The 21,587-nt window shown below is 37.6% G+C and overlaps 1 protein-coding gene across 1 annotated transcript in view; it reads left to right on the plus strand.

Annotated features, from left to right (window-relative positions):
• The first annotated feature begins 206 nt into the window (after positions 1-206).
• LOC113525966 (inactive dipeptidyl peptidase 10) overlaps positions 207-21,587 on the plus strand; it is a 56,909-nt gene continuing 35,528 nt past the window's right edge. Inside the window, exons 1-3 of the mRNA XM_026912668.3 lie at positions 207-352; positions 20,236-20,347; positions 20,815-20,910. Coding sequence (XP_026768469.3) covers positions 293-352; positions 20,236-20,347; positions 20,815-20,910 — 268 coding nt within the window. The 5' untranslated portion in view covers positions 207-292. The remainder of the gene's footprint in view (positions 353-20,235; positions 20,348-20,814; positions 20,911-21,587) is intronic.

The following is a 21,587-nucleotide window of genomic DNA, read 5'->3' on the forward strand; positions in this document are numbered from 1 at the left end:
TTTCTCTCTCTCTCTCTCCCTCTCTCCATTTTTTTTTTTAAATACAAACCCTGTCCTGCACTACATCTCTTATTCCTGCGGGTAAGTCACATGTCATTTTAAAAAAAAATGCATGAACAGACTCAGCAGATGTGTCACATTTATGGACCTTTTGGTCTTCCACATGTTCTACAGCTGTGTGTGAGTAGTGTAGTGTGGACTGTAAACTCTCTCAGTGCCTGAGCGCACCTGCGCACTGAAGTCTCCTCATTCCGTCTCCAGCTGACTGAGAGAGCTGTTCAGCTTCAGAACCATGAACCAGACCGCCGGAGTCTCGAACCAGTGCCGCAGACGCCCCTCAACCGACATCAAGGTAGGTTTACATGTCTATAACCAGCATTTTCACAAGAAACCATGCATCCTGCTCCAGTACTCCTGTCTAGCGTTTGTCGCATGGGTTAGAGACTAATCACAATTTCACACGACGCAATAAAGTTTAGTGAGGAAAAGTTTTCAGCAGGAGAAGTTTTTGTATCTGGGAGAGACACAAGCCAGAGGAAATATGCTGAAGTGTGTGTGTATGTGTGTGTGTATGCGTTGAAAATCAACATCTATATGCGTCTCAGGAGAGTTCATCTAGGATTCAGGTCTGCACTTTGAACTAAGCTTACTACTAGAAATTTTAAAATGATGATTAGATGATGATTAGAAAACCTTCATATAGACTAATACATATTCTGTTAATGATAAATGGATTAAGGAAATAAATGGGGACATGGTTTGAAAAAACATGCTAAAGAATAAAAAATAGGTAGCTAAAGAATCAAAAATCAGAGTAGCTATAAATATTTATAAAATTTTTACCTGGGATTTTTACACAGTGGCTTAGTGGGTATCCCTGTTGCCTCGCACCTCCAGGGTTCGATTCTCACCTCCGATCTGTGTGCACGCAGTTTGCATGTTCTCCCTGTGCTTTGGGGGTTTCCTCCAGGTGCTCCGGTTTCCTCTGCCAGTCCAAAGATATGCGTCGTGGGCTGATTGGCATCTCCAAATTGTCCGTAGTGTGTGAATGGGTGTGTGTGTGTGGGGGGGGGTGATTGTGCCCTGAGATGGGTTGGCACCCTGTCCCCCGCCTTGTGCCCCGAGCTCCGTGGGATAGACTCCAGGCTCCACCACGACCCTGTGTAGGATAAGAGGTACAGAAAATGGATGGATTGTTGGATTTCTACCTGTTACTCTAACCAAATAATTCAATTCTTGCCTTGTCTCTGCAGTGTTATGCATAATTTAAGATCATTGCCTATACACCTTGAAAAGTTTTAAGCAGATAGCCTACTAGGAAATACCCCCACTCCATTATAATGTACAGTTAATATCCATGTTTTTTTGTTCATACTGTTCCATCTATACTTCTCCACTGTTGTTTAATGACTACTTAAGTTCTCGACCCATATTTTGTGTCAGACCCAAAGCGAGTGGTGTGTCTGAAACAGGATCACTGTACTGAAACAATGATGGAGCCCAATCCCAGAGGACGCTACTACAGTGCCATCACCAGACTGTCATTCAGTGATTAATGAAGCAACTCACAAGTCTACTATCCCCTTAAGGGGATAAGTGCTTTTTTTCTCTATTTGAGCTAATAACATTCCAGTATTTATTAATAACGTAAAAATAATAACTGTAGATTTAATTGCTGTTTGTCACTCTCATAAGGGTGGGACTGCTTTTGCAGATCTCTGTATCACATAAACTAATGAATCACATTAAACTTTATTACTTTTTCAGTAACATTATTATACAGGTCCACTGTTCATGCCAGCGTTCCAGTGAAACATCTAAAATGAGATTTCCACAGTATGTGAATTAAATTGCTTTTGCAGGGAAGTGAGCAGATGCTTTAAATTCCACAATATTTAATTGGAATCCTTGGATTTCTCCAAATAAATACGGACAAATTAACAAATTTGAAACCTTTCAGATTTCAGGTATGTTCAATTAACAATCTAATTAACCTTATGACATTCATGTCTGAGAGAGAGAAAGAGAGAGAGAATCCCATAGGATACTAACAAAAGTGCAAAAAGAAATAGACACAAAGCCAGAAGATCCTCAGGGTACTGGTATGAAGGGAAGAATGACAATCCAATTACTCTGGTTTAATAAATTCTTAACAGTGATCAGGACTTTAACCATCATTCAGATTTTAATTCATTTTGCCATTGTAAGTGTAAGCTTGCAGAGCCAGAATATTACCATTTGTAATATTTTTATCTTTAGTTTTAAATTGTAGCTGGGTTGGAAGTCTTAGACAACCAAAGTACATTTTAAATGAAGCGTGCCTTATTATGAATCTATTCTAAATAGATTCTATACTATTAATCTATACTATTCTATATATTCTATATTCTATACTATATAAATCTATGCTATTCTTAATTATTGAACTCATGCATGCTAACTTTGGTTATAAAGCATTATCTTTTTTTTTTTTAAATCAATCTCTTCATATTTTAGAGTTTTCAAATGATTCTCTGAATATATATTTATGAAAAATTATGAAATTAAAGAACAGTTATAGATGGCATACATTAACAGAATAGTGTCAGTTTGTCCTATGGCCAGAACTACAGTTTGTGCATTGAGGTACTACAACTTGTCGATAACACACATATATAACAATTCTTAATCAGATTTTATTCAAAAAGCCCTTAATTCAAAGCTTAGATCACTGCTTGAAAATGTCAGTTTTTATGAATTTCTTAAGTTCTCAAATGTCAGTAGAAGTGAGAGGGTAGTTGGCATGCGACACGCACAGATATGTATTGTATCAGCTCTACCAAAAACTACAGAATAAAGCTGCTCCAGTGTGCAGGTTGTAGCAGACAAGCAGGACAGATGTGTGGCCATGATCTGAGTATTCTGTACTGACCTCTAACCCTTAATAGCACCTGTGGGATGATTCGGATCACAACTACAGCTGCTTATGCAGCGACATGAAGGCACAACACAGCTGCATATTCACAGGCTTAGTGACTTGATGTGTCAGGAAAGCAGAAGCACTCCTTCAATGTACTGAAGCTGTAAAAAGATGTGCATGAGTTCATGTGGTACAGGGCCTTACCACAAAAGATGTGCATGAATTTAAATGAGTGTTAAAAGATGTGCATGAATTTGAATGAGTAAGGCGATAAGGTTGGAGATTGTTGTTCGATTTCTTACAAACAACAGGTACGGCCAGAGTAAATTTACTTTCATACAAATTGAGTGGTGCAAATTTTAATATTTTAATAAACGCAAATATTTACAGCCTACTATTTTCCTGTTAATGGGGATTTACACTAATATTATTTACAATAACCTTTCACATACTAGCATTCAAACATACACACACATTCACACTCTGACACTTGCAGATAGTCTGAGATTTGCTGGAAATACCTGCAACATGAATGTTTTTCTCTGCGAAATGCTATAAAGACATGACAATATATAAACACGACCCGCAGAAATGCTGCCGCTCTCACACTCACTCTATTCACACAGTCCATCACTCCTCTGAGTATTGATAAAGTGTACTCCACACTGAGTATTTCAGTTAAAAAACTGATGGATCATTCTACTAGAGAGATAGTGATGAGAGCCTGAGTTTGAGTTAATGTTTTGCAGTCTGTAATTTTACATTTTCAAAATACAAAAAACACTTAACTACTTCATTCGCCAGAACTCTAGCATCACACCTATCAGCTGAAGTAGGATTACTAATCACCTTATAGAAAACATTTAATATATGTCATTTCAAAATGCTGAATTGTTGTAGTATTTTGTCATCTGGAAGCAACATGCAGTAAAAGGATGAGCACAACTGACATGGGTGTTTTCTGGAAGTGAGCCAAATGAGCAGTGGCTGAAAGATTAAACGTGTGTCTGTCAGGGTGCCATCATTGCTTTAAAATAGAGTAGTCCCTGATTCTTTTTAGTGCATCTGTGTGTTTTAATGGTCAGTGCCACATCTGCATACACTGAGCCCCACACACACACACACACACACACACACACACACACACACACACACCCACACACATACACTTGGGAAAGGTGGAATGATTTCATGGTGCTGTTAGACATGTACAGTCGAGTCCATACTGTAAATATTTGGACAGTGACACAATTTTGGCAATTTTGCCTCCGTACACCACCATAATGGATTTGAGATGAACCAGTCAAGATGTGATTTAAGTGTAAACTCTCACCTTTAATTCAAGGGGTTTAACAAAAATATTGCATTAACCCTTTAGGAATTACAGCCATATTTTAATACGTTTGACAGATGATGTGGTATGCTTTGGATCATGAGCCCTTCCTTTCCTTCTCCATACTTTTCTCTTCCCATGACTCTAGTACAAGTTAATCTTGGTTTCATCTGTCATAAAGACTCCTGTTGTAAAACTGGGCAGGCTTTTCAGAGTTTTGTTTTAAGCAAAGTTTAATATAGCATTTCTGTTCTTGAGTGTTACCAGTGGTTTGCATCTTGAGGTAAACCCTCCGTATTTACATTTATACAATAATACACCTACCTCCTCCAAAGTGTTCTTGACTAGATGTTGTGCAGGGGTTTTTCTTCAACAAGGAAAGAATTGCGATCATCCACTTAGGTGTTGCTGAGCTCGCCAGTGCATTCCTTCTTTTTAAGAATGTACCAAAATTTTGATTTGGCCACTCCTAAAGTTTCTGCTACCTCTCTGATAGGTCTGTTTTGTTTTTTCAGTCTAAAGATAGCCTCCTTCACTTGCAACAACATTTCTTTGGACCGCATATTGAGAGTTCCCATGAACAGCTACCTTTTTATCTTCTTAATTTGTCATGACATAATGAGGAAATAGGCCACACCTGGCCATGAACCTGCTTATCAGTCAATTGTCTAATTACTTTTGAGCCTGTGAAAATAAAGGTACTCTGTAAAAATAAAATTCCTGTAATTCTTAAACGGTTAATGAAATATTTTTGTTAAACCCCTTGAATTAAAGATGCAAACCAAAGCATGTCTACACTTCAATCACATCTTGATTGCTTCATTTCAAATCCACAGGTGGTGTACAGAGGCAAAATTATGAAAATTGTGTCGCTGTCCAAATGCACTGTCCAAATCCAAATACTGACATGACTGTAGAATAAAAAATAACTTTATATGATTACGATCAATTAGACTTCATTTTCAGTGTATTCAACACTTTCCCATTTAGATAATTACATCCGCTTAGGAAATTAGAATTCATTGAAAGTACATTAACAGAGCAGTGCAGTATTATTATACTATATGTCTCATGGAATATTTGTATGAACATTACTGAGGATGGATTTCATTTAATTTGATATGAGTGTCTTAGGAAGTCATGGGAAAAGATACAAATTGTAACTCCATCCTTAACCCTAACATTCACATTCATAATATTTCCTACAAACTGAGGTGTGTGAATTTAAATGAACTTGCACTGTTATTGAATTTGATTTCAAGAAACTAAACGGGTCCTTGAAAGAGTGAATCAGTCTTATCACCATCACTTCTGAAGAAGTGTTATTCATCAGTACCTAAATATCCAAGTCAGTGAGTGTGCTACTACAGTATGGGCATGATTACAGTGTGATTCTGTGTGATTATATGCAGGTATGAGTCGAACAGTCACACTAGACCAAACCACAGTGCATCATGGACAACATTTCAGAGAGAAAGCCCCAGAGCAAAGAGCTTTGGCCTACTTTTTACTGTGTGATTTATTCATATTTATAGCAGCCAGGTTGTCTCTTGAGACTATATACAAAATGTTTGAAAATAAGGTATGTGAGAAAGCGAGAGACAGCAAAAGAGAAAATAAAGTGAAGAGAGAAGAGTGATTCATTCTTGTCTTTCTTCAGTCACATCCCTTTGCTTGACTGCTGAGTCCCTACAGGAATGATGTTTGGATGGGAAATGGATAAATAAGTGGATCGAAAGATGAAGTCCAACCTTTTGGCCATAAACTCTGCTGTGTTTTGAGGGCCATTGACCTCTTGAGATGGTCTCTCCATCTGGTCTCCGCAGAAGGTTTATACTTAGATGAAATCCTGCTTAATGAGGATTTTGATCCTAGAACCTGTGCTCAGGCTGCATGCACACACACACACACACACACACACACATTGGCAACACTTCAGATTAACTCCACATGAGGCCTTGTACCACACAAAACTCCCCAGTGCGCTGCTGTCAGTTCAGAGGTCAATGTACTGATGTGTGAGTGTGTATGCGCAGGTTTGAGCATGTCTCTGTGGTGAGAGGTGAATACAGGTGCACTAAGACATCCTTATGTCTTAAGACATAAGAAATATTTACATGCCTATCTCAATTTCACCTGCTAATGCCATGGTTTTACCATAATCTGCAAATTGCTACCTATATTGACTCAAAAACCTCAAAAATATGTATCTGTAGTTACTTTACATACATGTATGCATACAAATGCATCTGATGAGCAAAATAAAGAGGCAGATAAAACATTTTAGGGTGAACACTATTTCTGATACATGTTGAAATACCTAACACTAACACTTTGTAATATGTATTTGATAGTGGTAGAAAAGCATGCATGCAAACACGTGCAGAGACCTCCTGACATATTCACAAACTCACGTATGAGGCAGTATTTGTAATAAATGCCACTGTCATTCAGCTATTTTCTTTTCCTTTAAGGCTGGTGATAGCCTCATCTCATTTCTCTACCTTGGTGGGTGTAGTTTTTATACATTGTCAGCACATTTCTAGTGAAAGACTGCAGACTTATTCACTACCTTCACTACCTTCCAGTTGGCTTATGGTTATCTCTGTGAACCTGCTCAGTAAGCAGCACTCACCTCTCATTCTCGCTGCCAGGTAGAGTTCTCCCTTGCCATTATCTCCTCTATGCATTCCACATCCTGGACTGTCTAGCTGACCAGCAGGACTATATCTACGCTCTGCTCGAGTGGTTGAGTTGCAATTTGCAGCTCTGGGGAAGTCATTTTTTCTTCCACAGGCCCGACATTCTTGTGGGTTTATTTCCTCCATTTTTTCACAATACACTGAGTCGTTAGCAAGCCATGTTGCAAGACTCGAGCTTGTGTATCTGAAACCCCTGGGAACCAAAGATAGGCAGGGAGTATGTGCTCACTGCCTTTGGCAGAGACCATCTTAAGGATGCATTGTGTGACTTGGACATCCCCTGTGCTGTGTGTGGAGTGATGCTGATGACAATCTCGTTTAGCAGATTTAGAGTCGAATCTGACTCGACAACTGATTAGCTTAACAAGAAGCCCAGAAAGCAATCTGAGTTACTTTCTAGGCAAATTGATGCTTTGGTGGCAGACATGGCTAAGTAAAATCAATGACACAGGAGCTGATACTGCACAACTCAGAGAACCTATACAATATTGCATTGTGTATGGCAAGCACTGGCAATGCATTAGCCATTTTATGTCTCATACTGGAACAATCAATCCAATCTTGAGAAGTCAGTACCTCTGTGAGGAGCTGATAAACACCTAGCTTTTAGGAGGGGGGATGTCTAGACCAGGATTTGGGGCAACTCTCTACTTTACAGTGGAATACAGCATCCACTGGGCAATGACTACATCAGTGGGTCCTGTCACATGGATACAAACTCCAGTTTTACTGCTGGCACCAACATTCTTGGGGCTTAGGACCATGTCAATATCAGATCCTTGCTCTGACCCAAGAACATTGTTCTCTCTTTGACAGAGGTATGATCAAAAAGGTAGACTCTGCAGTTCAAAACAAAGGGTTCTACTCAGCACACTTTTTGCTCAGAAGAAGGATGGTGGTTTCCATCCAAGTCTATATTTTAGAGGGCTGAACTGATTCCAAAAGACCGTCCCTTTCCATATGCTAAGATATCATCCATGCCATGCAACTACGGGACTGGTTCATGTCGCTGGACCTGTGAAATACTTATTTTAATGTCCCCATTGCGCAAGGACACAGGTTCTCCAAGGACAGGCATTCCAATTCAGAGTTTTACCCTTTGGGTTCTCCTTAGCACCACTAGCCCCCTGTAAGATCAGAATACATTAACCAGATGGAATTCAGGGCAGTCAGTCAGGCCTTCAAATTTTTCTTATCAGTTCTTATGCTGTACGTTGGTCCACAAAGACAACACTGTTGTCAAATATGAAACAATCTGAGTCTGAAATTCCATATTTATTTTAATATTATGGAGACGTAATATTTTACTTTAAACCATTTTTCTAGTGGTTTAGATTTGACTGATTTGAAACTCTTATTGCACACATATCTGAGAAAATATGTAGTAATTCTTACATTACAAATATATTTGAAACCTCTGGCTGAGTGTTGAGTGTATTTTCAGCAAATCAAATGTAATCCCTGAAGCTGCAGTTGGTGGTTTCAGTGTCTGTGTGAATTTCAGTATGAACCCCATGGGCAGAGCTGATATCCAGTGGTCTGTAACTGAAAATAGACATTAGATGTACGTCCTTTTGGTTTAATATTGCTCTCTCTCTTTCTCTCACTCTAATTTCTAGTCTTTTCAGTTCTGTTTTGGTTCACACAGGATATGTACTTTGTGGAGGTTTCATAAGTCACTAAACACTGAGTACACTGATCAGGAGGGTTGGGAAGGCTGTTGTTAATAAAGCACTGCCTTCTAGTGGTGAGATCATGGTCACACAGCTAGAGAAGTGATCAGTATTAAAATTTCTCATTTCTCAAATTTCAAATCCTTCCCTGCTATGGGAGTATATGACTTTAACTCTTTGACAGCCCTGTGGCACAAACTGTATGGTTTTTCAAAAAAAAATTTGAGTCAAAGCGTGCATTAACTAAATCCATTTTTAAAATAACATTTTAATTTATGGTGCCACAAACAAGGCTGAAGAAAAGATAATTAAATAATTTATGATTTTACAATGAACCATTGCATTATCCCACCTTCACAAATGTTTTAATCTCCTCTTAGGATAACATAAATGTGGCAGTACAGTCCTATTAAAATATAAATAGTAGACTCTGTGTATCAATTGTAGATTTTATGTATCAAGTGTAGCATTTCTATCCATGTTATAACATACTTTACTTGATTCCTTTTATAGAGTTCTTTTTCAGACACCTTCTTTTTCAGGCTTTGATTGACATAAACGGCTATGCTTATATGACTTACATAACCCAAATTCAAATGTTCGTATTAAATTAAGACAAGTTATGACAAAATGTATGGCTTATTTATGATTAAAAATGCATCATCAAATATATGTCCTCGAAGCAGAAAGTGAAGCACTAGAGGGCAGTAAGATGCAACAAAAAAAAATCTGCCATAAGAGTGGAGGCACACAGACAAGGTAATGCATACGTACATTATTTTAATATTTTAATTAAAATATATATATATATATATATTCCCCACTTTGACCATATTTTTTTACCACTTCTGTATGTTTGTGTTTATATACATGTAAGCACAAGTAAGTGTGTGTGTGTGTGTGTGTCGTTGTGTTGAAACTATTGATGTAAATAAAATCATCACTCAACAGGCGTCAAGGGGTTTGAAACACTTGATTAATGCAACACTTCACACAAACACACACACTCACACACCACACCACACACCCACAAGGGACTTGGATATAAATGTAGATAATTAATCCAGTTCACTGTAGGAGGGCTTGGGGCAAAGCATGGTGCTAAACAATGAAGGAAGAGAAATCCAAGACACAATCCAATGATATGAAAAACAGAGAACCAGATGGTTTATATATTAAGAAACATGACGCCTCAGAGTTACAGAGTTAGAGAATTGCACTCCCAGGTGCAGTGCAGTGGCTAGATCTCACTATGAATGCATAAGGCATTGAAGTATTTATTGTCCTTGATGATTGCACTTAACACTTAACAGGTTCTTGTGATCAGAAGATAAGATCTCTCTCTCTCCTTCTATCTCTCACTTATGGGTATAGAGTGTTGTATTAATCAAAGAGTCAAATCTCTTGAGGTCCTATTGAATGTTGAGTTCACTGAGGGTTGATATCACTGGCTTCAGTGAGTGAAACTCACTAAACTGTAGCATGGAATGTAACACCAGTGGTATTCAGTTATTTCTTGTCAGATTTCCCATAAATCTCATGTTCTCATGTCCATATGCTACCTCCCACATATCAGTGCATAAACACTATATACGTAGATACTGTATTTGGCATAAATTTAAAAAAAAAGGATCAAATCTCTCTGTTAACAGTTTTTCATTTTTGTTGTTGCTTTTCCAGTTGAATCAGAATTTTGAATTTCATCATCTGCTGTCAGACTTTTTGCATCACACAATTTCTGTGTGTGTGTGTGTGTGTGTGTGTGTGTGCTCTTCTGTTAAAGAAAAATATATACATAATACACGTCCATGTACGTAGCATGCACTTTCCCATGGTTCTATACTACAGTTCCTTTTATTATATATATTCAAACATCTCTATTAGTTTTAAGCATTTTGTATACATTAATCCCTTTAACTGGCTATAGCCAAATTTGGCGGTGATAGATGACATTATTTAAAGTCTGATGCTTGCTAGCAAACATTAGATATAAAACTCGAGTACATTCAAGTAACATTGCTAGCAAACATTAAATTACGAAAACTTATGATAACTAGCTATCCAGTAATTCAAACTAACATTAACTATCTGATGGTATTATCCCATGTCTTTTCATTTTGCATAATGTTAGCTGGGTCGGCACGGTCCTCCCACCTTGCCAGTAAGTGGATCGGCTTTGCTGAAATGGCCCCTAGTTGTGAATGAGTGTTCCAGAGGAACAATTAAACCCGACAGTGGCATTCTAGCTATTATGTTGTGTTAACTACACAAAAGGTTTAACATAATATGACATGATCTAGCAAAATGACATGACCCTCTCAACTCAGCGGTTAGGTATACATAACCCAGCATTTTTTAAAAATTCAGTTCTGTCTGATAATGTCTACTGATTAAATCTACAGAAATCTACAGAAAGAGATTTTCTAGATACATTCAGTTGAGAAATGCAGTTAGGTGGGTTACACTGTATTCAAAGCAAAATCTGTTAAAAAACATCCTCTTGGAAGAAAACTCTGTTTCAAAATATGTATAATGGCTCCTTATGTCTGAGATTTTTCAGAATAAGAAACAGGGAGAATGAGACAGACAGAGAGAGAGAGAGAGAGAGAGAGAGAAAGAAAGAGACAGACAGAGAGATTAAAAGTGTTTGAAAGGCAGACATTTGAAAGCAGTCTGATTTCTCTGTCATGAGGGGAGACGTTGGCTCTGCTCTTCTTTGCTTCAGTCATTTCCCTTTAAATCTTTAATGAAACAAAAAGTAGCATTTTGCTGAATGTGTTTCACTTGTTACTTATGTGGAATAGGAACTGACTTGCATTGCTTACTGTTGAAACCGAAGACTGCTGCCATTCTAAGTAATGCATATTTTAACATTCTGTCCAGAATTATTACCATGCGTTTGATAAAGAGCACTGCTAAAAGTAATTATCGTGCTCTTCCTACAGCAGTATAAGCATTAACGAATGCTTCAATGTGGCAACACTTCTTCAAAAATTTCTCCTTGATGGTCTTTCGCACTAAATATTATGTCATTTAGTACTAGGAATTTTTGAAGTTATGCTCTGATTATGTAGCATTTGCTGAAGATTTATTTGTTTGTGGTTAAAGCCAGTTAAAGTCTTTGCAAGGATGTGCTTAAGGAGGAAAATCTGAGAAATACCATGAGAGATAAATAGTTTTACTCTTTCCCTGCACTTCAAAACATGGGTTTATAGGCTTAATTAGCCTAGTAATAAATTAATTTAAGGTTTTTAAGGCAGTCTAATTAGATTATATAAAATGTTTATTGAAAATGAAAATTAGTCGAACTGTCTATGAACAGATGGGCTAGTAAAATATGTGCTTATGTGCATATTATTTTTTCTTTCATGAGCTGTTTTGGTATAATATTAAAAAGTGCCCTATTTTTTCAGAAGGCCTTAGGCTGTTTGTTACTAAAACAAGTTTCTCTTACAATGGAGACAATTAACCATCTAAAATCACTGACACTGAACGTTTATAAAAACAACACCTTCCAAACACACAAAATATATGTATGCATTCAATAATTATGCTAAACTGATTATTTATGGGAAGTCAGTCTGTAATTGCAGTGTAGCCTAAATTAGAGGCAACTTTCCCTGTCAGAAACATCTGTTTCACAAAACACGTGCACGACTGATTTGCATTGCACCTGTAACGCAATTTTCCATTAAACCCTGCAAATTTTGAGAGTAATTTATATTACATAATGGCTTACAACAGCAGGGCTAAATTATGGTGCAGGAACACTGTGATCAGATTTAGGATTGTTTTAGTGTGGATATATGGGCAGGTCAACTTAGTATGTAGCGTCACTGCAAATCAGTACAATGTTCTTCTGACTGATCAATTTTATCACATCATGAAACATTTCTATTATGTTGGGAGTGGTCTCTTCCTGGATGACAGTGTCTACATCCACAGAACACGAGGACTCACTGAATGATATGATGAGTATGAAAATGATGTAAATCTTATGCTGTGGGCTTCACAATCACAAGATCCCAACCCAAATGAACACAAACACAAAGGAACAAATGGGAGATTTTGGCTCCACATGTTAGCTCACCACCATCACTGTCATCAAAACAATTCTATGTGTATAACAGTATATTTTTACTTGGATAATAGACTGCTTGATATAGCATTTAATGTCTAAATAAAATAAAATGTCTTAAGGCAATATAAAATAACACAATAAAATGCCTACATATCTACCTTCATCAATAAGGCCAGATTCTAAATATATGCAAATTACACAAAGCCCCAAACCTATACGCGTTTGCCCCATTTCCCTTAGTAAACCAGTGTAATAGCAAGGGAAGATTTTCTATAAATTTAAGGCTCTTAAATTTTATGATGCAGTAACACTTCTAGACAATTTTTTATGTCTAACTCCCATGTGATTTTCAGCTCCTGATTTCTTAAGAGAATGCTGCAAAACTGCAGCTGTAACATTTTCACACATTCTTTACGCTCAAATTAATTTTCACAAATGGCTATAAGTACAAACACCTTTTGTTTAGGCTGACTTTAAGTGCTCCAGTCGGGGCTTGAATACGTGCCACTGAAAGTGACGAAGGGAAAGTTGGGAGAGTGTATGCTACTTAGAATCCTCTGCATGCTGAGAGTTTGGCTTTAGGGAAACTGCGAAACAAAACAACAGCAGACATTGAAGCAAGTCAACTCTCAGTCAGGCCCCACTGCACCAGCAGTGAGGATCAGAAAGCCGAGTCTGAGTTCGACATGGTTTTATACTTCATAACTTCATAACAACATAAATTTTCATAGACTTGTACGAAGAGATATGTAAGATAAAGTTAGGGTTGGGGCAGGGTTAACACTGGAACCTGTTCTTATGACTTTATGTATAAGAAATCAAAGTATGTGTGTGTGTGTGTGTGTGTGTGAAAAATAATGATAAGAACGTATGTAGTTGCTGAAAGAATAACTTATTCTGGGTGGCCCAGGCTGCAGTACTTTCTATCTACAACCTGAGACGAATGGATAGACAGTGGAGTATAATGCGACTGCCAATCATGCAGATGGGGCAGCAGAACGTGACTGTGATGATTACATTCATGAGAAAGGTTCTCAGATGAGCTTTTATTCCTTCTTCAGTCGTGCTTTCCCACAGGTACTGAAACGAGCACTTTCAGTCATACCTAAACCCTCTCCACTCCCCCACTCTGATCTCTCTTTAGTTCTCTCTCTCACTGATCACACGCTGACTGCAGTAGCTATCACATATCATGCATTAATGATTAAAGCTAACCTTACAGAGAAGTGCCAAGAAACAGGATTAATAACTAGCTGGTTGATATGCTTGTTATGTATGTGAATATGCAAGTGTATGACTATATAGCATATGTAATGGGGCACTAAGGGTACAATTTAGCTATGTCTGCAAAATATAAACTTAAACTAGCAAAAAATCAGATTTTATGGTTACCGTGAGCATAAACAAATAAATAAACAAACACTTTAGGGCTGATGTTAGTACTCTGTATAACACGATGCAGACTTGCTGTGTGTGTGTGTGTGTGTGTGTGTGTGTGTGCAGTATGAATTCTGAACAGAATGATGATGATATGGTAATGTGAAAGACTGACAGCTGGTTACTTGTGAGAGAAAGCGAAAGAGAGGGAGAAAGAGAGAGAGAGAGGGAGATATGTGTTCATCAAGTTTTCAAACCATATTTTCAATACTTCGGCAGTAATGTACTACATACAGTGCTGCCAATAAAGCTTTACTGAATTGAATTGATTTGAAGTGAATAAGGTAAGAATGACAGGGAACAGGAGATGCATGGCCTTAGAGAATCTTGACATTATGAATACTCTAAAAGCAAAATAAACCAGAAGGGCAGCTCACAGCCTGTTATATTCTCTAACATTTCAGTTCCTCTGACAACCACCTACCAGGCTGTGTACTGCACAATACAGCATGTACGGCAACCAGACAAACACACAGCTTCAGTAAACAACAGCTTCCTAAAACAGAACTCGATAAGGTTGTATAGTTGATTTAGAACTATGGACATTCAGCAGTAGCAATTTATTTTACAGTACAATAAATACTTAATAATTACTAGTAAGTATGTGATAATTAATAATTTATGATGCATATTTGCATAGTTTGTACTCATGTACAAACTACCATGTTTTACAGCAGTATTTAATAATGACTACTGTGAAAGATTTCACATATATTTATGCTAAGCAGTAACGCAATAGTGAATAATAGTACCACAATCCTTTAGTAAATACATGCCTATCTGACTGAAAAGAGGTGCAGGACACAAAAGTATAATAGTACTGGTGATATATAGTTACTAGAGATGGCAACGATGTGATACCCAGGACAGGTATCAGGCCAATAACAGCAGAATATGGTGGATAAAGGTTCAGAGGGCAAAATAGTGTCATTTCCTTTTTATCTAATTTATCTGAAGGTAAATAATTATCAATAATCTGCTGTTCAACTATGTGTTTAGTAACAGTGTTAGTTCTTACATTCTCAGGAAATACTACTAAATCTACTTAAAGATGCTTTGGTTGTCCCACTGGCAGGAGCCTTGATGGTTCGATGCGGATGAGCCTTAATGGTTCGATGCATTACGACTGAGTTTTCTCTATCAAAAAAGCCTTCCAATGTAAAAGAACCCTTGAAATTATCTCTCCAAACAACCACTGAAGAACACTTGAAGAGATGTTTATTCCTAAGCATGTAGTCATTAAGTACTGCTGTATACCTGGTATAACATATCAACGAAATATTACTTACTATTATGTTTATTTACTAAGAACTGCACATATACGCATAACGACTGGAGTAACACAATGTACATAATAGTTTTCACATCTAAATCTAAGGAGGAGGAATGGAGCAGAATCTGCTCTCAGATTTGTAATAGTTTTCACATAAGTGACAACGTATATACAACTTGAATATCCAGTATGCAATATAGTGTTTGTACCAAAACATCTAATTACTGCATATTTATTTATTAAACACTAGCTGCTTGTAATAAAGTGCTACCAAGAAAAATAATGCACCTGATTGGATAATTATATCATATAGTTTCTATGTTTTCTATTACACAGTAAGTTGTGTTATTTGGTTTAAGGGCCACATCTAAATCTAATGAGGGGGATTTGTAATGCTACTTTCATCTCCTGAACCCGCAGCTGAGGATAGAGATTTTAAAAGATTTTCACAAGGGTGCATTCAAACCCAGAATAACAGCATCTTCAGTATGCGCGCATAATAACAGATGCTTGCAGAATAACAGCTTCAGCAGCATCCTCGGTATGCTCGTTTCTCTCTCTCTCTCATTCTGACTCTTTCATGTTAACGCTTTCCTTTTACAGTCCCTTAAATTCCGGGGATTAATGTAGGAAGTGTGTGGTACAACATATGAAGAACTGACTAATTGTTTTGAGTGAAATATTGTAAGTACCAACACAGTTTTTTTTTTAATTTCACTGAAATCCCTGACAGATTGAGGTATTAAGAAGACAAGGAGACAGAATAAGTCAGTACACTGTAATTGAATATTTATTTGGAGAAATAAGGTGGTACACAGAAAAATGACTTGCTGCCTACCCAGTATATAGCTGGTAACTATCATGGATTTTGCAAAAATTCAAACAGCACAAGCTATGAATCTATAAAATCTCAATTTCAACACTGTATATATTGTATATATTGTATATGCAGTCATATAATATGCAGTTATATAGTTTTATATAGCATGTATCAGTTTATTACTACCAAAAACAACTGAAAAAAGTGAACTGAAAAAAATGCTGGTCCATTTTGCTTATCATCTTTTTAGACTAAATTACTTGCTGGTACTTTTAAGGTTTGTTTGAGTTTTTGTACTTTACTTCTTAATATGTAGAACCTGTGAAATTTTGTTAAGCTGACTTTATATGTTTTTATATTGCCATATTTTTATCCCAAAAAACTAATTGATTCTTTGGTGATTATATTGCATACATACCTGCGTAATAGATTGTCTATCATTTTTTATATATATTTTAGTTTCACACTCTTGGTACCTAATGTCTTTTTACCAAAATATTTATTCAGTACTTTATAGTACGTACTACAAACGTAGTGGATTGTAAAAGGAAGGGTTATGTACAATCATACTTCATCTGTTTTTTCAGAACGGGACAGAGGAGAATTGGAGAGATGAACGGAGATTAGTAAGAAGAGGGGGTGAGAAAGGCCAGGGGAGGAGAGAATACAACAAAAGAAGTGAACATGCTTATGCTCTCTCGTTTTCACAAACATGCAGACACACAAACGAATCCACACATACTAATGATGATCATTGGAGGTCAATAGTGAGAGATGAGACTGTTCTGCAGGTGTACAGTATGTCACGCGTTAGAGCGATATTGCTGTCGTTAGAGAGGTCAAAATAACACTGCTGCCCTGCAGAGAGATGGAGAGTGTGTATGTGTGTGTCAGGGAACAGAGAGTCATTGCTCAATGTGACAGGCACTCCCGGCAAGGAGCAAATGCACTATTTTAACCTTTATCATGGCTAAGACACACACACACACACACACACACACACACACAAACACACTCTGTTGTGAAGGACAAGTGCTTCAGCAGGTACAGACAAAAAGAGGACATTAATGGAGGTGGCATTTCCGGCTCTGCTTTTAACGGAACTGCTGTAATCGGGGTTTTGTAAGAAATTTCTGAATCGTACTGTCTTTTAGCATAAGGAATGAGAGAGAGAGAGAGATGTAGGCTGTTTATTTATGAATTCTGTTCCATAATGAAAGGCTCTGTGTGGTGCAGCAGTTCTGAGATCAGCAGATGGCTGTACCGCTGCCCGCAGGGTTTGCTTTGGAGGATGGATTATTCATCATCCCTTCCTGCCATCACTAATATAATCTCCCCAACCAGCTAACAGCACACACAAAGCTAATAACACAGTGCCTCTAACTCACAACTCTAATAACATAGAATGGTAAATAAACCCAACTCAACCGAGTAAAGGAACCATTTGTCATAATTTATATTGTTTTGCAGGATAATTGAATTTTTCGGTAAGGCTTCGATTCATGTTTAAAATATTCATGTTACAGGATTTTTCAGTATTACAGGGGGCCTTTTTGATTCTTACACTGAATGTATTCATGTATTCTACCCAGCTGAAAAGTCTTGTGTTCAAACAAAACTCTACTGTGTGTCTCATCTATGAGTACCACTGATCACAGCTTCTCTCCGTCCTTGTTTTGGTACAAACAGCCTGAGTTCTTCTTGTATTCTAGTCAATATTAATATGCACACCAACACTGTCCATAGAAAAGAAAATGAATAATTATATAACATGATAAGAGTCCACAAATTGGCCAGTGAACCCACACAGCAGAAGCAGTGTTAACTCCTACACTCTATATTTGAGAATAATGTATCTGCACATCATAAGTGTAGGTGTTAACAGTTTTTTAATTCCACTGGTCAAGCTCCATCAAAGCTGACACATTATAGTTGCTTCATAGCATGTTATTATTACCAACTGCCCATTTGTATATCGTTTACACAGTATATTAAATTTCTATTTGCTATACACTATACTTGCTAAATTATACAAGCGATTATTAAAGGTGTGGTCGGTGATTTTTTAAGAAACATTTTTTTGTAATATTTTGGGATGGTCTCCTCACATTCTGGAAATCATCAATAAAATATCTGCTCAGAGGAAAAACTCCAGTCTCTATTGAGCTCTAGGATCTGAAAAAAACTAATAATGTGGACCATCAAAACTTACCTGTCAATCACATTACCAGTAAATACAGAAGGCTTCCCAAACTGCAAAAGAATTCAGGTGCTTTAATCTAAGCATGTTTTGGGGGAGTGGCTTTGGAGGAAACACCGATGGTACACATCCACCTGCAACCATGCCGAACCTTATTAATTTTAGTAAAGAGTTCTGCAGCAATGATGTATGATGGTTGCTGAATGGCCAAATCTGTCTTGCCATGTGGTGATAAAAGTCCAGTGAAGCTCATATTTTTGTGCATCCACCATGTGAGATCATCACAATGGGGAAGCTTTTTAATTCACCATAACCAAATCCATGTAAAGGTCATGGAAACACATGTGGTGGCAACTGGTTACTTGTGGACACATAGTGTAAGTGGAGGGACTGTGTTTCTTTTATTATTTTGATTTCTAAAATCATTTAAGGATATACTGTATGCATTAGGATTGCAGGCTCACAACTCCAGGTTCAAACCTGAGCTAGAGTTGTGTGGAGTTTCACATGTGTCCACATGAGTTCCCTCTGGGTTCCCAAAAACATGCTGGTAGGTGGCAATGATAAATTGTCGCTAGGTATGAATGAGTGTATGAATGTGTCCAAGGTTCCCTGACTGACTTGTGTCCCATTCAGTGTATTCCCGTCTCACATCCACTGATACTACATCTAATATAGCTACACTATATGGCCAAAAGCATGTGAACACCTGACCAGTCACACCCATATGTGCTTGTTGAACATCCCGTTCCAGATTTAGTCCCCCCTTTGCTGTTGTAATAACCTCTACTCTTCTAGATTTCGGAGCGTGGCTGTGTGGATTTGTCCATTCTGGCAAAGATCATTAGTGAGGTCATGTACTGATATCAGAAGAGAATGCAAATTCAAAAAATGTTCAGTTATGATGAGGTCAGGACTTCCACACCAGCCTTGGCAAACCATGTCTTTATGGAGCTTGCTTTGTGCACAGGGGCATTGTCATGCTGGAACAGGTTTGAGCCCCTTAATTCCAGTGAAAGGAAAACTTAATGCTACCACATACAAAGCCATTCAAGAAAATTGTGTGCTTCCACCTTTGTGGCAACAGTTCACATGTGAGTGTGTGTGATGGGCAGGTGTCCAAATACTTTTGACCATATAGTGTACATTAGATTTCTTCTCTGGGTTTTTCCAGTTGGAGTAATATTGTGACATGTCTTCTCAGATTCTGTCTGGATAAAGATATGGAACTGCCACTAGAAAAATGACTGTAAATGCAAAAAATTGATAATAAATGTTTTTTTAAACAGTATATTGTGGTGATTATTACAGATGGCCCATAATAATAATAACAATATTGCCATGTTTTTATAGCCCTTATACACTAATAAGTTAACAAATTAGACAGTTACTCTGTTATTCTCAAACTGGACTTTATCCATAAAAAAAATCCAATGATCCAGAGATCCTTGCTCTGTTTCTTGCATCCTTGCTCCAGTGATACTTCGCTCCGTTTGCAACATTTGGTATAAACTTTCAGATTACACACATACAGTATAGACACATAACAACTTAAAGGTGCTGTCTCCCTCTTAACTGGCTGCTCACTAGAAAAGGTTACTGATGGTGAGTGTGGGAAGGGAGAAACCTTCTTTTCTGATTTCAGCATGGAAGAATGAAAGCCCTCACTAATAAAACATGACTGCATAGATGCTACAGTCAGTTTGTGTTCAATGAGAGACAAGCAGACGAGTGTCAGCCCACTCTCTCAATACTAATTCCTGAGAATTGACAAACTCTTTCTCTCTCTCTCTCTTTCTCTCTCTCTCTGAGTACAGGATCTGGGAGATGGAGGTTTAGAGAGGAACTGGAAAGGGATAGGCATCTCTCTGCTGGTGATTCTGGTGGTGCTGTCTCTGATCAGCCTCTCCATCTTCTTTCTTTCTAAAGGTTTCTGAATCACACACACACACACTTGTGCATGCACACACACACACACACACACTCTTGTATGATTATTATATAATTAATATGATATTAATTTGATTACAACATTTGATATAGAAAGATTCAATTCGATATTTGATACTTTATGCCTATGGCCTTCTCTGTGTATGTGGGTGGAGGCATATTTTTATATCTTGGTAGGGACCAAATGCCCCCAATATCTGACACTATTGCCCATGTGGGGACGTTTGGTTGGTCCTCACAATTGGTTGGTCCTCACCCTTTTTTTTTTTTTAAAGCTGCAGGTTTTATTTAAAAACCAAAAGAGCTGATTCTTTTTGCTTAGAGGTTTTATGTATATTCATAGCATTCATTAGGTTCATTAATAAGTATGTCAGTGAAAGGTTCTAACAATGATATTATCCCAATATGTGTGCGTGTGTGTGTGTGTGTGTTAAATTTGGATTCAGATGATGGAACTAAAGCTCTGAAATCTCATCTGACCTTGGACGACCTTTTCCTCAGAGACTTTCAGGTTCAAGCCCCCGAGGTGCAGTGGATCAGTGGTGAGTGACCTCCATTTCATGTTGGTTTGTTTTTATCAACACGTCAGAGTGTGTGTGTGTGTTTGTGTCTGTGTGTCTGTGTGTGTGTCTTCAGACCAGTCTTCGGGTCTTTGTCTAAATCAGCCATCATAAACATCCTCCATCTGCTGCCACTATCAATCTTGGACCACAGGGTGTTCACACATGCACACACAGACACACACAGACACACACACACTCACACACACACACAAGAAGAGAGATGAGTCCAGATGTGTGGTGTAATTATCAGATCTCCAGACAGCTCGTGTCAGTGCTGAAGAATGGATCTGTCAGATGCACAGAGACAGGAGGCGTGGGATGAAAGGAGAGAGAAAGAAAGAAATGAAAGCGGAGACAGATAGATAGACGTACACAAAACCTCTATAGAAATATTTTCATGCTGCACAATTGAATTGCCCAATGTCAGAAATAAATAAGACCTACCCTTTTTTTAAAGATTTATAATGGCAGGTTTACTCTCTAGAAAGTTTTCCAGTAGTTACATTCTCCACACATGCATATCACAGGTGATGCTACCTGAATGTAATATTGACATTTTTCAAGAGTAATAAGGAGATATTTCTAGCAAACATGATAAAATATTAAAGGAAATAAATATTTGATGAGGATAGTATGAATGTGAAGGTTACATGGAG

The sequence above is a fragment of the Pangasianodon hypophthalmus genome, chromosome 5 (assembly GCF_027358585.1).
Source record: "Pangasianodon hypophthalmus isolate fPanHyp1 chromosome 5, fPanHyp1.pri, whole genome shotgun sequence".
Taxonomy (NCBI): domain Eukaryota; kingdom Metazoa; phylum Chordata; class Actinopteri; order Siluriformes; family Pangasiidae; genus Pangasianodon; species Pangasianodon hypophthalmus.